Genomic DNA, 22603 nt, shown 5'->3' with positions numbered 1-22603 from the left:
AACACTGGCAACATTCCCTGTCTTCCTCGGATTTCTTTCTTACCTGGCTAGAGCTTTTCTTGGTTTTCTTTTTTATCTATCTACTTATGTAGATATGTATATATGCATGCCCATAATGAAATCTCAGTTTTTTCAATCTTCATTTGTCATCTGATAAAATACAAATGCCTTCGTAGGATTAGAATTTTCCAATATATATATAAACAGCTTGGGAAGGGACAATCTGGACAAAACTGAGAGCAAAAGTGAGAAGACTCCAAAGACCAACACACTAGCCTTCAACAAACTTTATTACAGTTATGGATTGAGTGATATAATGGCAGGAAGATTTTGAATATTTGAGTAAAATATTGATTATTTTTGAAATGTGTGTTGTTGGAAGAAAATTGAGTTTACTGGTGGAAATATTTTAAAAGCTGAAGCTTTTTCATTGTTATGGTTGACATGGATAAAAATAAGTGGTTTCCTATGTAATCATTGTAAAAAGATACATAACTCTCATACCCAATAGTTATCACACGATATTTGCCACCAGCTAATATCCAAACACTTCCTAAAGAATCCACTTTGCCTGGACCAGATCCTAAAAGGCTGATCATGGGCACCTCCCTTTGGGAGAAATCTCCTTCTTCTACTGCTCCTAAGCCAGGCAACGATCAATTGATTCATCCAGATTCAGGGACCGTTTCAGAGAAAAAGGAAAAAATCACTGGGGAATGGACATATTTCCTCACTTTTCCTATTCTTCCCACAACCTCCTAGAAACCAGTTTGGGAAGACAGTGTGGTGTATATAAAACCAGTATGAGTATAACTACACTCCTAACTACTGCCCATCCCTGCCTTGTGGCAAATATGACATAATAAGGAATACCCCAGTAAGAAAGTGGCTAAAAAGCACACAAACCTCTGCTACCCCCAATTTAAGTAGTAGCTGCCCTAATCAGGTGGCTAGAAGAAATCTGAGGTCCACAAATATTAACCTACAGAGAAGTAATAGGCTTGTAACATTAAACTCAGCCAGGAAGATGGACACTTCTGTTTCCACCCAAGATGGAGCAACAGGAATTGGATTTACTCTCTCACCTGAAATTATAAATCAGACAAAATATATGAAACAATTGTTTTCATGACACTGGCCTTCAAGTAATGAAGGACAGTGGCCATTGAGACTGGAAACAAGCAAGATTAGCCCTACAATTCTCCCAGCCTACTATCTCGAAAGATTCCAAGCTGTGGCTCATGGCAAGTCACCTAGGCAGAGCTCAGTGAGTTCCCTGAGCTGAGATGAAGCTGAGAGTCTAAGGAAACCAAAGCAATTAGAGTTCACAGAACACACCCAGAAGAAGGAATAGCTGTGTGAGAATTCTGGAGATCTAGAGAGGGCCCCTTTTGGTGTCCAGCTGAGCACTTAGTGCCTGTGTGTGAGGAAAACCATCTGAAACCAGGCTAAGAACCATCCATAAGGATTAAAGAATGGTTTCCTGTGCTCCCATATGACTGGGAACAGTGCCTGTTCTCAAAAGCAAGAGTGGAAAATTTCAAAATTCATGGGGCCTTTAGTAGAGTATGCAGGAAAGTCTTGACTCAATAGTAAAGAATACTTAGCCCTAGAACCTGCACTTTTCCAGATCTGCCTAACAAATCAGAAAAGCAAGATTTAAAGGATCATATTGTTTCCAGGTAACTTAACTGTACCCCAGAATGACACTCAACAATATTTATAGGAATACAAAAATATTGAGCAATCAATAAGGTAAAATTCACAATGTCTGAAATGCCAACAAAGATTAACAGGCATGTGAAGAAGCTGGAAACACAATACATCATGAGAATAATCAATCAACAGAAATTAACCCAGACTCATACAAATGTTAGAATTAGAGGCAAGGATACTATAATAGTTATTAACTGTATTCTATATATTCAAAAAAACAAGCATATTCAAAAAATTAAGTAGAGACATCAAAGATATAAATGATACAAATCAAACTTCTATAAGTGAAGACTATGATATCTAAGATGAAAAATACATAGGAAAAGATTAATGGTAGATTAGACATGGCAGTAGAAAAGACTAGCGAACTTGAAGATACAGCAATAGACACAGAAAATAAGTTTATAATAAAATGAAATAAAATAAAACTTAAAAAAAGAAAAATTTTTAATGGAAAGTACATCAGTGAGCTGTGGAACAACTTCAAGCAGCCTTAATATGTGTAATTAAAGTCCCTGGAGAGGAGAGAGGTGGGGGAATCAGAAAAAAAACCTAAATTCTTGAAGAAATAATGGCCGAAATTTTTAAAATTTAATAGAAAGTATGAACCCACAAATCCAAGAAGCTCAAGAAGACTCAAGCATGAGTGAGATGCAACACAGCAAAAAATAATCAAATTGCTTAGATCTTGTAATAAAGAGAAAATCAGAGTAATCCATAAGGGGGAAAGCATACAAAATATAAAGGAACAAAGATAAGTATGACAGTATGTTTCTCATCAGAAAACAATGAAAGTGAGAAGACAGTAGAGCAATGTCTTTCAACTACTGAAAGGAAAAACAAGCAAAAAAAATGACTTTTAACCCAGAATCCTCTATCAAAAATGAAAGCAAGAGACAGGACTCCCAGAATGGCAAAATGAGGAGCTCAGTAAGCCCTCTCCCAAATGAAATAGCCATTTAACTGGAGAAAATTCTTTGGATCTAATGTATAACATGGTGACTATAGCTGATAACAATGTATTGTATAAGTGAAATTTGCTAAGAGGCAGAATTTGAATGTTCTCATCAAAATATGTAAATCATGGATGTATTAATTAACTAGATGGGAGGAATCACATCAAAACCTATATGCATAACAAATCATCATGAAGTACACTTTAAACATCTTATTTTATTTAACAATTATATTTCAATAAACTGAAAAAGGTATTGAAATTTCCTAGAAATTGTCCTAAGGTCATACAGCAAATGGAAAAACATTTATTCAAGAAATTCTGCTCAATATCAGTGAGAACAGTGAGAGTCTGTGGGGTTTTAGCCACCAAATGCTCTCTCTGCCCCATCCCCAGATCCATTCCACAAAACCTCTACTCTGGCCCTCTATGCTGGTGGGCTTGGCCAAGACAGCAGAGGCTCCCACTCCTCCAGGCTCTGAGTCAAGGATTATGATGGTACCCTGGGAAGGGGAGATCACCAGTGTTCCTCACTCCCCAGCTTCACTTCTCAGATGTCCTGTTTCAGGTAGGCATGGTCTAGAGGACTGGTGTTCCTTTCTCCACCAAAGCTTTCCTCATAGTGGGGAGCTTATTCCAGGTGTCTGAGGGAGCTCAGGCAACGGAGCTGTCTGCAGGGCTCTGTTCCACTACTTATAAACCAAACCGAAACAGCATGCAAGACAGAGCGTGGGTCTGGGAACACAGTGGATGGAAGCACCTGACATTTTCAGTCTGCTCGCTACGGGGTGGGTGTTATAATCTGTAATTCCTATAACAGGACTCAGATGTAGTTTTAATTATTTGATTTAGAGATGGAAACCTACAGGTCAGTGAGGTTCTTTCTTTCTCTCAGTGAATCTGTTGGTAACTGGTAGAAGAACCCATTATTTGCATCCAGATCTTTTCTCACTCACAAACTCTAATACACACGAAGCTATTTTGCTCAGTTCCTGGAGCATTAATGAATAAACATAAGTAACATCATTTGTTATTCTTTGAATGGAACTGAATATTCAGATCAAGTCCAGTCATTAGATTACTCCTAGGGACATATGACCCAAGTTATTTACTAAATTACCTACAGGAAAAAATCAAATATTTATGCATTGAAACCTCATTATACGTTCCTTACAAGAAAAAATATAGCCCAGTAAAAATCTTTTTAATTAAGTGAACGACATGCAAAGACTCTAATGCAGCCTTGCCTTACACAGAATTCTGCCTCAGGTAAAAGAGCACCATGGTGAAAGCCTAAGTGCTAAGGTATGTGTGCAAAATGGATCATTGCCCCAAATGGTGGGGAATACATGGGGAAGGGGCACAGACCAATATACGTTGAGCTGAAGTAATGGGTCTTAACCCAACGTCCTCTGGATGCCTAATTAGTCTCTCATAGAGACAACAGGTATAATTTCTCCACAAAGCTTGTTCTCAACCTCCCTTATGCATTTGAATTAACTTTGTGAGAGAATCAGTTAACTAAGTCTACAGTAATAGCTTTTACTTCAAGAACAGCAATTAAGAATGTCTGTTTCCTCTCCTCCTACTTCTGTTCCAAGAGTGGAGTGAATACATTTGAATTATTTTCTGGATATATGGTAATAGCCAGAAAATGATAACTCACCTGTCTGTAGAGTAGGTTGTGGTTTTTAGGTAAGGACTAGCCAAACTAACCTAAACGTACAGTTGAGACAGTTATCTGAGGTCATCTGATCTGCATTAAGAAATGAAAAGAGGGCCAGCTCCAGTGGCCTAATGGTAAAGTTCAGTGCTCTCTGCTTTGGCAGCCCAGGTTCGGTTCCTGGACGTGGACCTACACCACTCCTCAGTGGCCATGCTGTGGCAGCAGATCACACACACAAAAAAGGAAGACTGGCAACAGATGTTAACTCAGGGCAAATCTTCCTCAGCAAAAAAAAAAAAAAAAAGGAAATGGAAAGATAGTCTGACTCGAGTTAGTGAGGGGTTGTCCAAAAATCACTACCCATGCTGCATTCCATCAGTGCACTATGCTTTGAAGGACCCCAAAATATCCCACACAATACCTCCAACTCCCTCTTCCTCTGACATACAAGCACGTACACTTCATTATCTGTACTTCATCCCTTTGTTTTAAAACATATATTTTATTTTTCTTAAATTATGAAGACCATCAGGATAAGAGACAACTGTACACACCCATTATAAATCATAATATCTTAATAATACCTTAATAATAATATCATAATATATTAATCAATAATTTGATTCTTTGTACAGCCCTTCACACATTTCAAAATTCTCTCAAATTCAGCGATCCAATTTGAACTCTCAAAACCTGTAACAGGGTGTAGCAGGAGTGGTCGCGTTTACACACACCAGGAACCAGCTCACAAATAGGTGGAGCTCTCTGAATTTCTACTGGCTAATCCAGGCCTCTCTCAGAGATATCACATCTATAAGCAACAGTCTTTAAGCACTCATTTTATAGCTTTATGGTGACTCAATTATGCTCATAAGTTTTCACTGAAAGATATTAAGAAGCAGCATAATAAGGCTTGCTTTAAAAATTATACTATAAGGCCCACTTGTTATTTCTTATCATTGTTTAAAAATATATTATCTGCAACAAAACTAACTGCAGACTTATTTGGGTCATATTCCTACTATTTAGTCATTTCTCTTTCCTTATCCTCACCCGGAACAAGACCCTAGAACGAGCAGGCGCTTCTCCTGTGGCACCCAGCTGAGAATTGTTTGGGTTACTTCAGTCCCCCTGAGTCAGTGCCCAGTGCCATGTGCAGCTCTGGCAAGCCTGAAGGAAAGAAGCTCTAGGTGGCATCTTATCCAGTGCTCCCCCTCAGGTGGGGCGTGGGGGCGTGCCCCCTTGAGGAGACCAGAGTTTCCGCCTTTTGCCACAGAATTACAGCAGTAGCACAGCTCACCTCCTCACCCCTGCAATCAGCTTCCTCTTGTACTGGATGTTTGTCATTCCACATTTAGAAGAAGTTTTAACTAAACTGGGAAAATAAACTTTAGAAAAGCCTGCAAAAGAAGTCCAGAAATGCAAACACCTGAAGAAGAGGAACAGAAAATCAATCCCTTTAGCCATGAAAACAGTCAAGGGGAGATTATTCAGGTGCTCTGCCTGAATTAAATGAACCGGTCATTTCTATGCAGTGCACATGTTTTCACAGTGTCCATTCATCTTTAAGAGCCAACATGTAGCCTTTACTGTTCCCAAGAAAAATCATATTTGGCACAGATTGTCCATATTATGGAGAGGGAATTTGTATTCTGTAATAATCTATTTTCAGGAGAATGGTTCAAATTTCCTGAAACCCTGAAGGGAGAGAAATTCAGTCAGGTGATTTCCCTTCTTTTTCACAATGCTCTTACTAAAAGGTTTATCCTCCTCCAGCCTTTTCAAGCTCACATGACAATATCTGTTCCTGTGATAAATTACACCCTGCCTAACCCAGAAGTAGTAAAGGACATAGCTGAAGTATTACTTAGAATGATGGATAGTTAAAGACAAGGAACTAAAACAGATATATCCATAATTTAGAAGTTAGTTTAGGAGAGTTAATAGCTAGGAAAGCAGTGAGTATTTTTAAAACATAATGATCACAATTTGTATTACGAAAACTAATTAGACGATTCTATTTGGATATGCTACTTCTATGCAACATAAATGAGTCTGTTCGATTCCATCTCTTTATTGTTGACAATAACAGTGATGAGCCATTTAATTTATTTCCTGATGTTGGATCTTTGTGGATGCAACTGAAATACGTATGTTGGGAGATGCCAATGGGAACTGATGCATCTATAGTTAGGAATTGAAAACTGTGTCCCAGGGAAAACAAAGATCAATTCTCAGCTGTAGAATTGTGGAAAGTACACAACAATGGTGCAGAAACTGTTTCATGGTCACACCACATCACGTCATCCTCAAGACAGCCCTTCAAAATCTATTATCCCCATTTTAAAGATGAAAAATTGATGCTGGAAGAAACTCAGGGGAAACACTTGATCCACCACAGCAGGTAGGCGAAGGGGGTGCAAGTCATGGAAGAAGGCTCCTCATAGGACATGACATCAAGGCTCGAAGAAACGTAGGGTGATCTTAGTGCAGAAGTGGAAGAAAGGAGTTAAGAGAATCCTAAGCTAGAATGAGAAAACAGCAAAAGCAAGGGCCCAGATGGGGAAACAGAAGGTTTGGTATCCCCAAAGGGTATAACATGTGAGGGGCAGAGTATCAGGAAAAGAAAGTAGAGGTGGAGGCAAGGGCCAGAGAGTGGCTTACCTCTTTACGTCATTTTAAGGGGCTTGGACTTTATCCTAGAAGAAAGTGGAGTTTTCAAGAAATTTAAGCCAGGGAGTGTCTTGAATAGGCTCGCTTTACTCCAAAGTGGGACTACCAATATCCACCCCTAATTGCTCTTTGAAGATCCCTTCTCCTCTCCCTCCCCATCAGAAGAACACAAATGTGGATAGTATCTATGTTGCTGGCCGCATGTCCATGGCCCAGGGCTTGGAACAGAGTGAATGGTCAGTAAATATGCGCTGACTGGCTGAGAGAGGGAGACAGTGATAAGGGAGGTGAGCAAATACACTGGTAATTGCAATAAACTGATAAATCCATGTGCAGCACTATGTTATGTACATATAAGTCGATTGTGCCGTGATGAGGAGGCATGATGGTTATAACAACTAAAACAGGCTACATGTGAAAAAACTAGGGAGAAAAGAAAAGGAATTCATATTTTTACAGAAAATTATCCTTTAAATCAGAGACGTTCTAAACTATGAAGAAAATGGTGTCTAACTCAGTATCTTCTACCAGGAGAGCTGTTCTTGGGCAGTTATTCTGATTGAATGTGAGTGAGTTGCTGGATTCTACCAATGAGGCATTTTTTAGCACTTAAATGAGACAGGAAGAGGAATCCTATGATGCCCCAGTAAACCTGGGGACTTTTATCAGTTCACTCTGCTGTCCCAAGGACCATGACAATGTGCATGGTGGAATTCTAAAGTCATCACACCCAAAAGGAGTATCCTGCTTTATGGTTTTATATTTCATTGTTTTCTTAAATCTCCTTTACTCAAAAACCACAGAGCTCTTCTGATATATGATAATGATTTCTGAGGAGCAAATGACATGAGACGTTAGAGTAGCTGCCTTCTAAAAAAGAAGCCTTCATTCTTAGTGTGTACTACTCTGTTTCATTTAGAGAATTCACAATTCCTTATGTACATGATGGAAAAGTAAAATCCTTAGAATTGTGAATTCTGCTCGCCTGTCGCATGTAACAAAGCCTTACTATATCCCCTTCCAGGTTACGTGTGGGTGAAAGACGAGTGTCCTGTTTTGGAATAAGCTTGTCTTGTATTTTCTATAAACAGTGCAGTGGCTAAGTAATCTAGCTATAGTCAGAGAGATCTGGGTTGGAAGCCGAGCTTACCCACTTTCTACCCATGTTCAATTTTCAGTCTCAGAGGACGAGTGTGGTACCAAATAATACCATGGATAAAAGGTGCTTTGCTGTGTTCTAGTACAGGATAAGGAAAGGACCAATTGGACCAAATTCCAAGAAGGGCAAGTAGGAAGTCTTACTTATCTTTGCTCTAAGGTCAAGCACGGTGTCTAACAATTAATGAGAAAATCAGCAATACTTTCTCAATTTTCTCTTTCCATATAAATGCAGAATTGTTGCCACTCTTCACCCTGGAGGGACCTTTTATCTAATTATGACAGGAAGACTTTGGTGACAAGTGAATTTAGCTTGTGCAATGATAATTTAAATGTATACTCACTGAATAAATATCTTAAAGCTGGAAGGAAGTTTAAGAGTAATTTGGTCACCCTCCTTTATTGTATGGAAGAGGCAACTGAGACATAGAAAAATAATATGACTGCTCAAATATTGCACTGGTCCTGCATCTCCAAACCTTCTTGCATACTACACCACAAGGATTTTGAAATTCTAGACCTACTGGAACCAGTATAATTCTACGTCATGCTACAGATAAATTGGAGACCTGAGCCTCAAACTTGGGAAAAGAGATGAACAGGGTGGCTGGGGTAGAGTGAGAGACGGCAAGCCATTGGGCTCTACAAGAAATTGAGCTCCACAGAAAAGAGGAAATAAGTCACAGCCTGGGTGCATCGTATGAAAAACATGTCTCCTGCAATCTCCATGTTCTCTGACCACAACCATGAATACAATGCAGGCCTGTGCCAGCAATTGTATATATTTCTCTCTTGGCCAAACACACGCTTGTCTCAATCTTGGATCAGCTTTTTAACCCACTGATTTTTAATCTATCATAACAACTCATAGAAAAACTAGACAGAAAAGTTAGCAAAGATATAAAAGAACTCAACAATATTGTCAAACAGGAGGATCCAAACCATCTATCAACAGCAGAATATACATTCTTTTCAAGTGCCCATAGAGCATTCACCATAACAGACAACATCCTGGGACATAAATCAAACACTAACAAATTTAAAAGAACTGAACTCATACAAAGTATGTTCTCAAATCACAATGGAAGCAAACTAGAAATCAGTAACAGATAACAGGAAAACTTCCAAACACTTGGAAACTAAAAACACATTTCCAAATAATCCATGAGCTAAGGACAAAAATCTAAAGGGATATAAAAAATACATTGAACTGAAAGAAAAATGAAAATGCAACATATCAAAATCTGTGAGATGCAGCTAAAGCAGTGCAGAGAGGGCAATTTAGAGCACTAAATGCTTGCATTAGAAAAGAAGAATAGTCTGAAGTCAAGACTCTAACTGCTACCTCAAAGAAGAACAAAATAAACCCAAAGCAAGCAGAAGAAAGAAAATAATAAAAATAAAGGCAAAATTTAATTAAATTGAAAAGAGAAAAACAATGAAACAAAGGGTTGATTCTTTGAAAAGGTCAATGAAACAAACTTCTAGCAAGATGACAAAGAAAAAAGAAAGACGACACAAAGTACCAATAGCAGAAATGAGGCAGAGGATATTATTATAGGACCTACAGTACTAAAACCATCCTAATATTACAATATTCCTATCATGAACACTTCTACACACATAAATTTAACATTTCAAAAGAAATGGGCCAATTCCTTGAAAAGCAAAACCATCACAACTCACCTAATATGCAACTGACAATTTGAAAAGACTTACAACTACTAAGGAAATGAATTTGTAATGAAGAAAATCCCAGAAAATAAATCTCCTGACCCAGAAGTATCATTGGAGAATTCTATGAAATATTTAAAGAAGAGTTAGCACAAACTCTTACACAACCTCTTCTGGAAAACAAAGATAAGGAAGCCTTCCCAACTCATTTTATGAAGCTAGTATTACCTGACACCAAAACCAAAGATTGCTAAAAAGCAAAAAAAAAAAGGAAAAAGAAAACTACAGACCAGCGTCCCTCATGAATGGAGATACAAACATCCTTAAAAAAATACTAGTAAAAGAAATTCAGCAATACGTAAAAAGAGTTTAAAAAAAATAGCATCTTTATGGATTGACCTGGTGGCATAATGGTTAAGTTTGCGCACTCTGCTTCAGTAGCCAAGGGTTCACATGTTTGGATCCTGCCACAGGCCTAACACTGCTTGTCAAGCCATGCTGTGGCGGTATCCCACATAAAACAGAGGATTACTGGCACAGATGTTAGCTCAGTGACAATCTTCCTCAAGCAAAAGTGGGAAGATTGGCAACATGTTAGCTCAGGGCCAATCTTCCTCACACACATACAAAAAATAGTATCATTAAACATGACAACTAAGTGAGGTTTATTCTAGGATGGAAGGCTGCTTCAACATTTTAAAATCAATCAATCTAGTCCATTCTATTAACTGGCCAAAAAACAACTGCATGATCATATCAACTGACCCAGAAAAAGCATTTAGCAAAATTCAACACCCTTTCAAGATAAAAAAAAATTCTCTCAGAAAACTAGGACTAGAAGGAACTTTCTCAACTTGATAAAGAATATATACAAAATACCTCTAGTTAACATCACACTTAATGGTGAAAGACTGATTACTTTTCCTCTAAGATCTGGAACAAGGCAAGATGTCCACTGACACTCCTGTTATTCAATGTGGTGTTGGAAGTTCTAGCTGATGCAATAAGGCAAGAAAAGGAAATAAACATTATACAGATTGGAAAGCAAGACATAAAACTGTCATTTACAAATGACATGATGGCGTCCACAGAAAATTCTAAGGAACCTATCAAAACATTCTAAAATTAGTAAGTGAATTCAGCAAGTCAGAGGACACAACAGCAACTTACAAAAATCAATTGGATTTCTGTATACTGGCAATGAATACAGGTAAAAAGGGATTTTAAAATACAGTACCACCTACAATCACTCCAAAAACATTAAATACTTAGGCGCAGATCTAACAAAATATGTTCAAAACCTGTACACTAAAAACTGTAAAACACTGGATGTAAGAAATTAAAGACCTAAATAAATGGAAAAATGTCATATTTATGGATTGGAATACTCAACATAGTAAAGATGTCTTCCCAAATTGATACAAAAATTTAACACAAGATTTTTTGTAGATATAGACAAGATAATCCTAAAATTCATATATACAATAAATGGATTATAAAAGTTAAAATAATTTTGAAACAGGGGAATAAAGAGGTTGAATTACTCTATGCAATTTCAAGGCTTATTATATAGCTATAGTAATCAAAACTGATTTCTGACATATGTGCAAATGCAATTTGACAGATGAAGGAAGGACAGTCTTTTCAACAAATGGTGATAGAGTAACTGGATATACATAAACCAAAAAAAAAAAAAAAAGGAACTTAGCTCTAAATCTTCACTTTGATTTTATATAAAAGTTAACTTAAAATAGATACTGAATTAAATGTAAAACATAAAATTATAAAACTTTTAGAAGAAAATAGAGGAGGAAATCATCAGGAACCAGGGTTTCATGAAGAGTTCTTAGACATTACTCCAAAAGCATGTTCCATAAAAGATTAAAACTCAATAAATTAGAGTCCATCAATATTAAAAACTTAGTCGGTGAAAGATCTCGTTGAAAGAATGAAAAGACAAGCTACACACTGAGAGAAAAAGATCTGCAAACTACCTTTGACAAAGGAATCATATCTAGAATATAGGAAGAACTCAATATGAATAGAAAAAATAAAACAAAATAATCCAATTTTTACAGGGTCAACTAATATGAAGAGATATTTCAATGAAGAGGGTATACTTTTGGCAAATAAGCACATAAATCAGTTCCATATCACTCACCATTAGGGAAATGCAAATTAAGACCACAATGAGATATCAGCCCATTAGACATAACACTTATTAGAGTAACTAAAATAAAAAAATAGGAACAACACCATTAGCTGGTAAGAATACAGAGAAACTCGATCTCTCATACATTGCTGGTGGGAGTAGAAAATGGTACAGCCACTTTAGAAAAGAGTTTGACAGTTTCTTTAAAAACTAAACAAACATTAATCATCTGACCTGGAATTAGATTCCTAGGCATTTATCCCAGAGAACAAAAATCTCATCCACATAAGAACCTGTATACAAATGCACACAATCATTTTATTTGTCACAGACAAAAACTAGAAACAACCAAAATGTTCCTCAATAGGTAAATGGATAAACAAACTGTGGTACATTTGTACCATGGAAGATTACTCAGCATTGAGAAAGAATAAACTATTCATACGCACAATAACTTGAATGAATCCCAAAATCATTTTGCTGAGTAAAGAAAAGCTAGTCTCAAATGACCGACTGCATGTATGTAATATTCTCAAAATGACGAAAATAGAGAAGTGGAAAACAAATTAGTGGCTGACAGGGGTTAGGACTTTTGGAGGAGGGAAGTGGGTCAGACTATAAAGGAGTAGCAGAAGGGGGATCAGTATGGCAATGAAACAGTTCTGTATCACGACTGCAGTGACTGCTACACAAATCTACACATGATAAGATGACAGAGAACCATGTACACACATTTTACCAAAGTCAACTTCCTGGTTTTGATATCACGTGATAGGCATGAACTGTGTGATGATGCACTATCTTTGCAACGTCCTGTGAATTTATAATTATTTAAAGATAAAAACAAAAAATACATCATAGTAGAGGAAATAAAAGGAAACAGTGTATTTTCTATAGGAATAACAAACATCAACACTCACTTCCAATGTCCGGCCTCAGTTTTTTATCATATTCTCTTAGCAACTTGTTGAGAATAAGTGTTACATCAGTATCTTGGGATTTTGGAGCCAAGACCCACTTTTGGTTTGACGATGAATCTTCATATTCATCCTCTTCCATCTTTCTGGATCTGTAATTATGGCACAAAGTGTGACACATAAGTTGGAGGATCGGCTCCAGGGCACCAAGGAAATAAGCAGAAAGTCCCCCATACCCTCAGCCCAATCAATGGATTACCTCTAAAATTAAAAAATAAAATGAAACACAAATTAGAAAGGATTCAACAGGAAGGATGCTACTGCCATTAATATGACATAATATTTTCATTAAATGTCACAAAATGTTCCATGTCCAAGTTAAACTACAGACACTGTGATAAGTAAATCAATGTGAGAAGATTAAGCAGCAGGCAATCAGCCTTCCTTGGATCCACCTTGAGAACCTCTGAAAGTCAAGGCACAAACCTTCCAGATGTTCGCAAAATGGTGTCTCCATCATGTCACCTTCCCACTGCCAAGACCTCAATTACTTGAGAAGAGCTTTTGCAGAATGTGCTCACTAAGAAGAGTTGAGTCTGACTTCTGTGCTTCTCATAGAGATTGGAACCTCTGGTCTAGGCAGATATGGAGACATGATAAAATGGTCCTCCTGGGCAGCACTCATGTGGGTAACAAGGAACAGAGATGTTGGCTGGCGAACATCTTCTGGCTATCTTACATGCCTCCTACTACACAAAGTGATTCACCTCTTACAGAGCAGGCTAATACAGACATTAAAAATTAAAATATTTCTAATATGTCTTGATCATTCGGCCCCTTAATAAACAGATCTAAACGAACACTTGAGCATCTCTGAGCTTGTCTCGTGCAGGGCTGAGCATAACAGCAGCCTCTCCTGGGAGATACACACTGACAGGAGTACTTGAATGGAGATGCCTCGAAATGACAAGCTAGTTTTCTTAGCGAGTGAGGCCGTCTCAACAACACAGCCATTCGGGTTTGAAAAGAGGAGAGTCCTCTTTTGCCTTAAAGCAGCATTTCCAGGTAGACTGCCATTTACCAGGGCAAGAAAGCTCGTAAAACAAACCAACAAACTTTCTCCTTTATAGTATGTCAGTGTGCGTGCCTTAATGGCTTTTCCTCAGGTAAAAGTACAATATGCAATAGAAAATTTCATTGAGTTTTATTTGTCCTGATTGGATATGAGCTCATTTCTGTTTGGCTTCCGAGACAGGAGCCAAAATGTTAATACCATCTCAGGGCAGCTGTACTCTGGATCGAAGTTTACTGAAGTTAATTTCTGGAATTTTCTAAATTATCTATAATGAGCATGAAATAAATGAAAAGAATAAACTTTTTAAAGTTATTATCTCTACTTTGTTTAAAACTTCAGAATCATAAATATTATATTGTTACAATAATAGTTATATAACATATAATTATATATAATCATATGTTTATATCATATATTATATACATGAATCTTTTTATGAGTGTCAACTAGCCTTAACATAGACTAGAGCAGTGTCAGTCTAGTTCTGGATGAATACACACATGTTTATAAGATTCTGATAATGAGTACTTGGCATATACCTCACAGATTGCCTTAAGGTTTTCCTAGGCTGATCTTACACTGTTATTCTATTTCTTAAATACCTATTGGGCAGAATGCTACAATAAGTCATCCATAGAAACTATAAAAAAGGCCGTGGACTTTTATTTGCCATCAACAGGAACGTACAAAATTTGGGACAGATATTTATTTCATTATTTGTCAAACCGGACTTTTACAAAAATAACACTACAGAATTTAAAATGTCACTGTAGAATATTTTATTTTGTCAGGAATATTAATTTTATCATCTTGCAAAAAAAAAAGTAGGTTGAAGCAGGTTCTGTAGGACATGGATAGCTGGAGCCAATCACTGCACACAGGACCTGGTAATTCATTCTAGAGCAAAAGCATTTGGGGGATTGTGGACATAGGGCCAGTCTGCCCCCAAGGAATCACATACACCATTCTTAGGACATGTTCCAATTCAGCCACTGTGCTTTCCTCTCTCCCTCTGCTGTGTGTCTCTTTCCCTCCCTCCTCTCTTCTCCTGCCCTCCCCTACTCTCCCCTTCTCCCTTAACCTCTTTTTTTCTCCCCTCCTCCATGCCCAAAGACAGCTCACCAGCACAGACCAGCATGCTCTCCATGCTGTTATTTTCTATTGCCCCAGTGGTCATATGGACACAGACTGAGCACCCTAACTCTTCATCAGTTCTCCGTATACACAGCCTTAGCTTCTGAAAACTGCTTTGAGCTACTTCAGTAACAGGTATTACACTGAGCCTAATTCTCCCTCTAGTGGTGATGCGAGTGTTTTCCTGAAATTTCAAAAGCTTTTTCCTTAGAGGCCAGGGTAGGTGAGAGTGAGGTAGAAGAGAAAGGAAAAGAAGCAGTGCTCTCTTCCATCCCTTTAGGAGGCAAAACGGGACCCTGGCTGGGTTGGGGTGGACAGTGGGCAGAGATGCTCTTGGCCCCTCAGTGGCCAACACTGGGCTCTCCCAATCCTGATCCCATGTCAGTTTGCTGCAGGACTTCAGAGAAGGAAATAGAAGCAGCATCCCACACAGCACAACCAGAAGGACCTGCAACTAGAATATACAACTATGTACTGGGGGCTTTGGGAAGAAGAAGAAGAAAAAGAAAATAAGATTGGCAACAGATGTTAGCTCAGGCGCCAATCTTTAAAAAAAAAAAAAAGCTACTCAACCCTCAGATGTTATTTTCATGTCTTACACTTTCTCTTCAACTAGAAGGACAGAAACAAAGTCTGAAGTATTTTTAAACAATAAGAGGAGCTCCTAAACTTTAGAAAGCAGTTAAGCATCTTCCAAGTATTACCAAGGTCCAGGTGTGACTTAGCGCATTTAATGTACAATAAGCTCATCCATGGGTATCAGAATGGGGCACTTTTCCCTCCAGGGAGTTGCCAAGCCATCACCATAGAGTACAACTCTCAGAACCTTTTCCAGGGCACTTCAACACGAGGAAGACATTCTGAAGTGCAAATGAAAATCCTCTGAGAATTAACAACAGTTTTGGAAGATGACACTAGACATCAGATTATTTCACATGTGTGTAAAAACTCATTCAAAGAACAAAGACACTTTCAAAGGAGAGGCATACAGCAATAAAATTAGTTTAAAATTTGGATTTTTTTCAACTGATATGCAACCTCTGTTTTGAAGGCCAGGGAACCAACCCAGACATAGGACATATTATAATCATTATATCTGCCTTGGCAAAATGGAAAGATGAAGAATCCCAAGAGACTGGGTGTGTTTTTGGGAATCTCTAGAAAACTGTTTCAAGTTAGATACTACGATATCTTCCTACTAAGCACATAAAGTAATGAGGACAATAGGTAGTTTTCCTCCTAGCATGTTAAGTATCTACAGATCTAAACAGGTGATTATCCAACCCTTAACCGCAGGTCACTTCCTCCAGTCAGTGGCAATAGAAAGGTCATGCAGACACGACTTCAGATCTAGATACGACTTCAGACCTCCATGTTATGCCTGGTGCTGTCTGTCTCTAAACAGAGATACATCCAGACAGAATCAGCCTCAGAAAGTACACTTCCATTGCCCTTCCTAGTTCTCTCCTTAGACAGGAAGAAATTTAAGTTGAAAGGCCCAAGGAGTGCTCTGCCTAGTTGAGAGAGGTGCCTGTGAGTCACCCTCGAGTCTGCCATCCCTGGCACACACCGCCTGCCTTTCACACTCTCAACTCATAGTGAAGACAAGTGGTATGGAGGGGAGGGTCAGGGCTTTATTCCTCAGGGCCAAATACCCCTGTTGAAGGTGGAGAGTGAGAATTGAAATTTGTAAATGTGCCTTCCTAGTTCCTTGGTACTTCACAAATATGAATGAAAATGCAAGACTTCCTAGCATTTCTTGCTGACACCTGCAGGGCTGATGGCCCACAGGGACGCTCTCTCGTTCTCTAGCTCCCAGATCCAGCAAATGAAGAAGTGTCAAAACAAGAGTGTTCTGGGGGTTGGGGTGCCCTGAGATTCTTGGGGTGGCGATGGGGGGAGAGGAAGGGAGCTGCTCTAATTTTGAAAGCACAGGACAATCTGCAGGCTCTGGGCCAGAGATCTAGTCTGGGAGACAAAATTAAAGAAACCAAACCCAGAATCTCCAGTTGTATTTACAGCAACAGGGTTTAACCCTTCTGGTCCCACTACCCTTCAATCCTCATGAGCCCTCTTCTTCTCTTCCTGGAGTCTTTCTAAGCTCCCATTAGATGGTTGGTGTTCTGGGAGGAAGGTTAGGGTATTTATGGTGAGATAATTTCTTACAGTTAGTAGGCAGAAGCCTTGTTAATTTCAACACGCTTGTTTCATGGGGGTAGGTGTTGTATGTTCTTGAGTGTGAAAAGTGGCTCATCTAGAAGGGACGCATGTGTGCGTGTGCGTGTGTGTGTGTGTGTGTGTGTGTGTGTATTTGCAGGACCTGGGAAGGGAAATCCTTGCTGAGAACCAGGGCCCCAGCCGCCCACCTTGTCCCAGTTCTCCTCCACTTGCCTTCAGCCCGGTTGCTCTACAGACCGGACTAAAGTGGACAGCTAGGAAACCGTGACTCCTGGGTCCTGGGAAATTTCAGAGTGATAGAAACGATACATAATTGTCTGCTCAATGTGTGTGTGTGTGAGCCCCTGAAACACTTTGACGGGAGGGATATGGGGTAGACACGGAAGTAGACACCAACGCTCCCCTATAATATTGATTTTCAAAACCCCGAAAAACCACCAGACCCTAAAAGATTCAGGAGAAGAGCCCATTCACCTCACAGCCCCCATATTCCTGGCTGCAGATAAGGCTGCAGCCGCCCAGCTGGGAGACGCAGATGGTCGCGTCCAGGGGGAGATGGGACAGGTGAGATGCAGGCCGACTTCCCCGAGGCTCCTGCTCGCCGGCCTGGCGGGCTGTGCCGCAGCACAGCCGACGGCAGGGTGCGCCGGGACTCCCGGCCGGCGGACAGCGCCCCCCGCCGCCCTCCAGCCTGGCTCGGAGCCTCCGGGGATGCGGAGCCCCGGCGCCACTTACCGCGCGTGCAAGCCGGAGAACAGGCATAGGAGGAGCAGCAGCTTCCGGGCCATGATGCGGTGGAGCTCGGGCCGCGGGGTCCGAGGCCTCCGGCCAGGCGCAGCTTCCTCCGGAGGGCGGGCCTCGCCTCCGGCGGCTGCCTTCGCCCTCGCTGCCTCCTATGCCGCTGACTGCGGCGCGACACGGGCTCCGGGCAGCCGCGGCCGGACAGGTGTGGGCTCAGGCGGCCGGCCGCGCCCCCGACGGCCGAGGGGTCTGCGCGCTGCTCCGCGGGGTGCACGCGGGATGCTCTGCCACCGTGGCGCGCCGCCCCCGCCCGCGCACCGGCGCTGGGTCCGCGCGGCGGGGCGGCGGGAACCCGTGGGCGCGGCGGTCCCGGGCCACGCAGCCCCGCGGCCGGGCGCAGCGCAGCCCACCCTGCCGCCAGCCGCCAGCCGCGCGCCGGTGCCGTGCGATGGGGTCTGCGTGGTGGGCGGCCCCCGCGCGTTCGGAGGTTGGGGCAGCTAAGGGGCCGCTCCTCTGGCAGCGCCTCCGATGCGGTCCCGGCGGGGAGGAGTTTCCCCAATTACACGCTCGGCAACGCGCGAGGCGAAGAAAGCCAGGTTTGAATGGACTCAGAGCTTGAGGCTGGGAAGGGGGCAGGGCTCCGCAGGGGCGGGGAGGCTTGGGGATCCCGCAGGGAGCCTGAAGTAGGGTCCCAGGGAGCGGCGCCTCGTCGTCGAGAGAGAGCCCCCGAGTCCGACGAGATGGTTCCTCCTGTCATTTCAACACGACATAGTGGTTCTCCAGGGCTCTCTGACCTGTTGCCGGCCCCTCCGGCGCGTCTTCAACTAGGTACGCCATAGCGAAGGAGTGAGATGGTTTGCTGAAAGCAGCCCTTCCATCGCACACGTCTTGCTAAGTCTACTGAACTCCTCCTATGCACTACCAAGATTACATGCTTGGAAAAGTGGCTTCCTGGGGAGTATTTGGAAAAGGCACCCCCGATGTGTACCTTTCCCACGGAAAAAAAGAGACTAACATACCAATAAACAGTAGCGGTGAAAATGAATGTTAAATGTAGGAGACAGACCCTAAGTCAAAAAGCGAAAGACCTTCTGTTGGATTGAACCATGAAGAGCGCTTCATTCAAGGTATTTTCATACTCCAAAAACTGTTGAAAATTGCGTTTGTTTTCATTTGTAATAATCACTCAGAAAGCTAGTCTTTCACCTTAGTGGATTTATTCTAAGCTATGCTGATATTGTAATAGGGGCACAGGGTTGATGTGAAGGCTTTACATAGATTAACTCATTTTAACTCTCACACATCATTCCCATTTCAAAGATGGAGAAAAAGCACAGAGAAGTTAACTCATTTCCCCAAGATCACACAGCTAGGAGGTTGAGGACTGGGGGTTAAAACCCAGACAGTCAGCTTTAATGGCTCAGTCTTAATGAGTGTGCCACACTGCCTCTTAGGTGAGTAGGAGCTCAGTAAACATTTGTTTTCTTCTTTGACTTAGCGAAATCTTAGACTCCATGCTGTATTCTTTATTATTTGAGCATGAATACAAATGCTTACAAGTTGTTTATAATAAAAACAGACCAATACTTGAGTGTTTTTGTAAAATATCAGTATAATGAGAAGTGTCCTGTGAAGTTTTTGCAATTTAACCAATGAAAAAGAAAATGTGATGCTCTTTTTACATCCCTGTGTGGTTTATTCTTTTATTTTCTTTCATATATTCAATGTGTTATTATTATGAATGAATGCAACATGGTATCTTCTGGCATTTGGAATGCTTTGCTCTACTTATTGGACTTAATGGGTCAGCTTGGTAGATTTGAACATTTTACCTTGGAAAGCCCCTCTGCCCATGTTGCAGTGCAGAACAAGATTTTTTTTTCTTCTTTTTAAACCTAAATGAGTTGAAGGGAAGGGAAAATCCAAAGTAAGCTTTCTGGGCATAAGTGCAAAAGCAAAATGCAAGGCCAACAGTCTAGAATCTTCAAAGGACAAGCTTTCCAGCTTTGATTTTCCTCCTTTGCCCAGCTTGACCTGCGGGGATGGGGGCAGGAGAGAAAGACGGGGAGAAGGAGGGGAGGTGCTTTATGGAGCATGCGCAGTGCACACTCTCCATAGGTTTGTTATTGTTGTTTTGTTTTGTTTTGTTGTCTTTTTGCCTCAGCTTTCTACGTCTTCAGCCCCAGAAAAGCTGAGAGTTCCACTGGGGCATGCGGGATTTGCATTCCATTCCCCAAGTTCGCAAGAAAAGAAAGGGAAATAAAAAGTGACATAAGAGGTAAGCGTTGGGGATCGATCCACCCAACTGAAGCACAAGCACTTCTGTGAATATCGACCATCCTCTAGCGATGCGTGTGGTTTGTTTCGAGTGTTGGCATCAGGTCCAGGCTCAAGGTTTCCGAGGAAAACCCGGGCTGGTCCACGCAGCGTGTGGGTTGAGCGGCGTCTCGGCAGGAGGCGGGAAGGAAACCTAGGGGGCGGCGAGACTGGCTGCCTTGGCTAGGGATCCTCTTGCAGCGTCTCGGAGAAACACCTCCCAGGAATCCTTTCATGGCCTCGCTTTTCCTCCTACAGGCGCGGAGGAGCAGAGCGAGCCATGCTGCTGAATGTAACCGGGCCGCTGCATCCGTTGGTCTTATTCTTTATTGCTTCTGGGTTTCTTGTTTGAATAAAATCTCTCACACTCTCAAAATGATACCTCTGAATTGCATTATGAAGTTAAAAAAAAACACAAAACTTTCCGTCTTTAAGTTTTTAAAAAATTTATGATCAAGGGATAATACACATACAACAAAATGCACTCATCTTAAGAGTATGGCACAATGAATTTTTACACATGTATGTATCATCTGTATAAGGATAGCAGGTGTATATCATCCAGGCTAAGATATAAAACATTTTTCCGGTGCCTCTTCCCAGTCGCTGGGCCATCTTCGCTGTCAATACCAACCCTAGGTAACCACTGTTCTGTCTTCTGTCACGATAGACTGATTTTGCCTGCTCTTGAATCTCGCATAGAATCGTGTAGTATCTTCTATTTCATATCTGATTCCTCTCACCCAATATATTGCCTGCGAGATATATCCCTGTCGGTGCACGTGGCAGCTCTTTATTAGTTTTTATTGCTGCACATGGTACTTCATTGTAGTATTCAGTATACCATACATTATTCGTGACGTGAACATATTTCTATATGTTTGGTGGACAAATGCGCTCATTTCTCTTAGTTGTCCCACTAAAAGTGGAATTTTTAGACCACAGAGAAGGCATATGTTTACTGGTAGTGAGTATTACTAAAGAGATTTCCAGAGTAGTTCTATCAATTTACCAGCTTTGGCTATGTATGAATTCCATACGTAGCTCATCATGAAATGCAGGCCATCATTCTTTTCGGTTATAGCCATTCTGATATTTCATTCAGGTTTTAATTTCACAGAGCTCCTTTCAACTTCTCAGCCATTGGAGTATCTTTTTATATGAGGTGTCATTCAAGCCTTTTGCTCATTTTTAAACTAGCCTGTTTGTCTTCTTTTTGTTTGTAGGAGCTTCTTATGTACTTTTGATATGAGTCCTTTAATGTGTGTGAGATGAATATCTTCTTTCAGTTCAATGACTAGCCTTTACATTCTCCAAATAATGTTTTATGAATGTTATTGCTTGGTGTCCTGTTTAAGAAATCATGACTTACCCAGAGGTAATAAAGATAGTCTACTGTTTTCTTCTAAAAGCTTTATAAGAAAGCTCCTCTTTTAGGTCTAGGTTTCATTTGTAATTAATTTCAGTATATGATTTTATTTATGTCAGGTTTTTTATTCAAACAGATAGCTAATTGATCTAGCATGATTTATTTAAAGCACCATCTTTTTACCCATTGAATATGCATAAATCAGGTGACCATATATGAATGCATCTTTTTCTGGGCTCTGTTGTCTTGATCTATTTGTCTATATTTGTATCAATAGCACACCTTTTTTTATTACTATAGCTTTAAAATTGTTCTTAACATTATTTTTAGTACTCTGAATTTATTCTTTTGACTGTTCTAAGCCATTTGCATTTCTATATGTTAGTTTATAAATTTTCCTAAACTTTTTTAACTCTTTACTGTGAAATAGTCACAAGCTTAAAAACATTATAAGAATAATGCAAACATTTCCGTATAATATAACACAACCTACAGTCCCGAGTCTAATTTTGTTAATTGTTCCAATAACATCTGCAATATCGTTTTCCCCCAATGGTCCCAGACCCTATTCAGAGCCACACAATACATCCCTTGTGTCCCTTTAGTATGTTTTCAATCTACAAAAGTTCCGTCACCTTTCGTAGTCTTTCATAACATCAATAATTTCAGTAGAGACAAGTGATTTTGTAGAATGCAGCTCAGTTTAGATCTATCTGCTGTTTCCTCATGAGCAGGTTCAGGTTATGTATTTTTGGCAGAAATCCAGCATAAGGAATCCTGCTTTTTTCAGAGCTTTGCATCAGAGGCACACAAGGATGGTTTGTTTTATGACGAGTCACACTGATCACTTGGTTAAGTTGGTATCTGCTAGGTTTCTCC

The 22603-nt window shown here is 40.4% G+C and overlaps 1 protein-coding gene across 1 annotated transcript in view; it reads right to left on the bottom strand.

Moving 5' to 3' along the window:
* GABRG3 (gamma-aminobutyric acid type A receptor subunit gamma3) overlaps positions 1-18382 on the bottom strand; it is a 596113-nt gene extending 577731 nt beyond the window's left edge. Inside the window, exons 1-2 of the mRNA XM_070620833.1 lie at positions 18034-18382; positions 12915-13063 (exon numbers count right to left, since the gene is read on the bottom strand). Coding sequence (XP_070476934.1) covers positions 12915-13063; positions 18034-18086 — 202 coding nt within the window. The 5' untranslated portion in view covers positions 18087-18382. The remainder of the gene's footprint in view (positions 1-12914; positions 13064-18033) is intronic.
* Positions 18383-22603: the final 4221 nt, after the last annotated feature.

This window comes from Equus przewalskii, chromosome 1, assembly GCF_037783145.1.
Source record: "Equus przewalskii isolate Varuska chromosome 1, EquPr2, whole genome shotgun sequence".
NCBI classification, from domain to species: Eukaryota; Metazoa; Chordata; class Mammalia; order Perissodactyla; family Equidae; genus Equus; species Equus przewalskii.
This window is presented reverse-complemented; position numbering and strand designations above follow the sequence as displayed.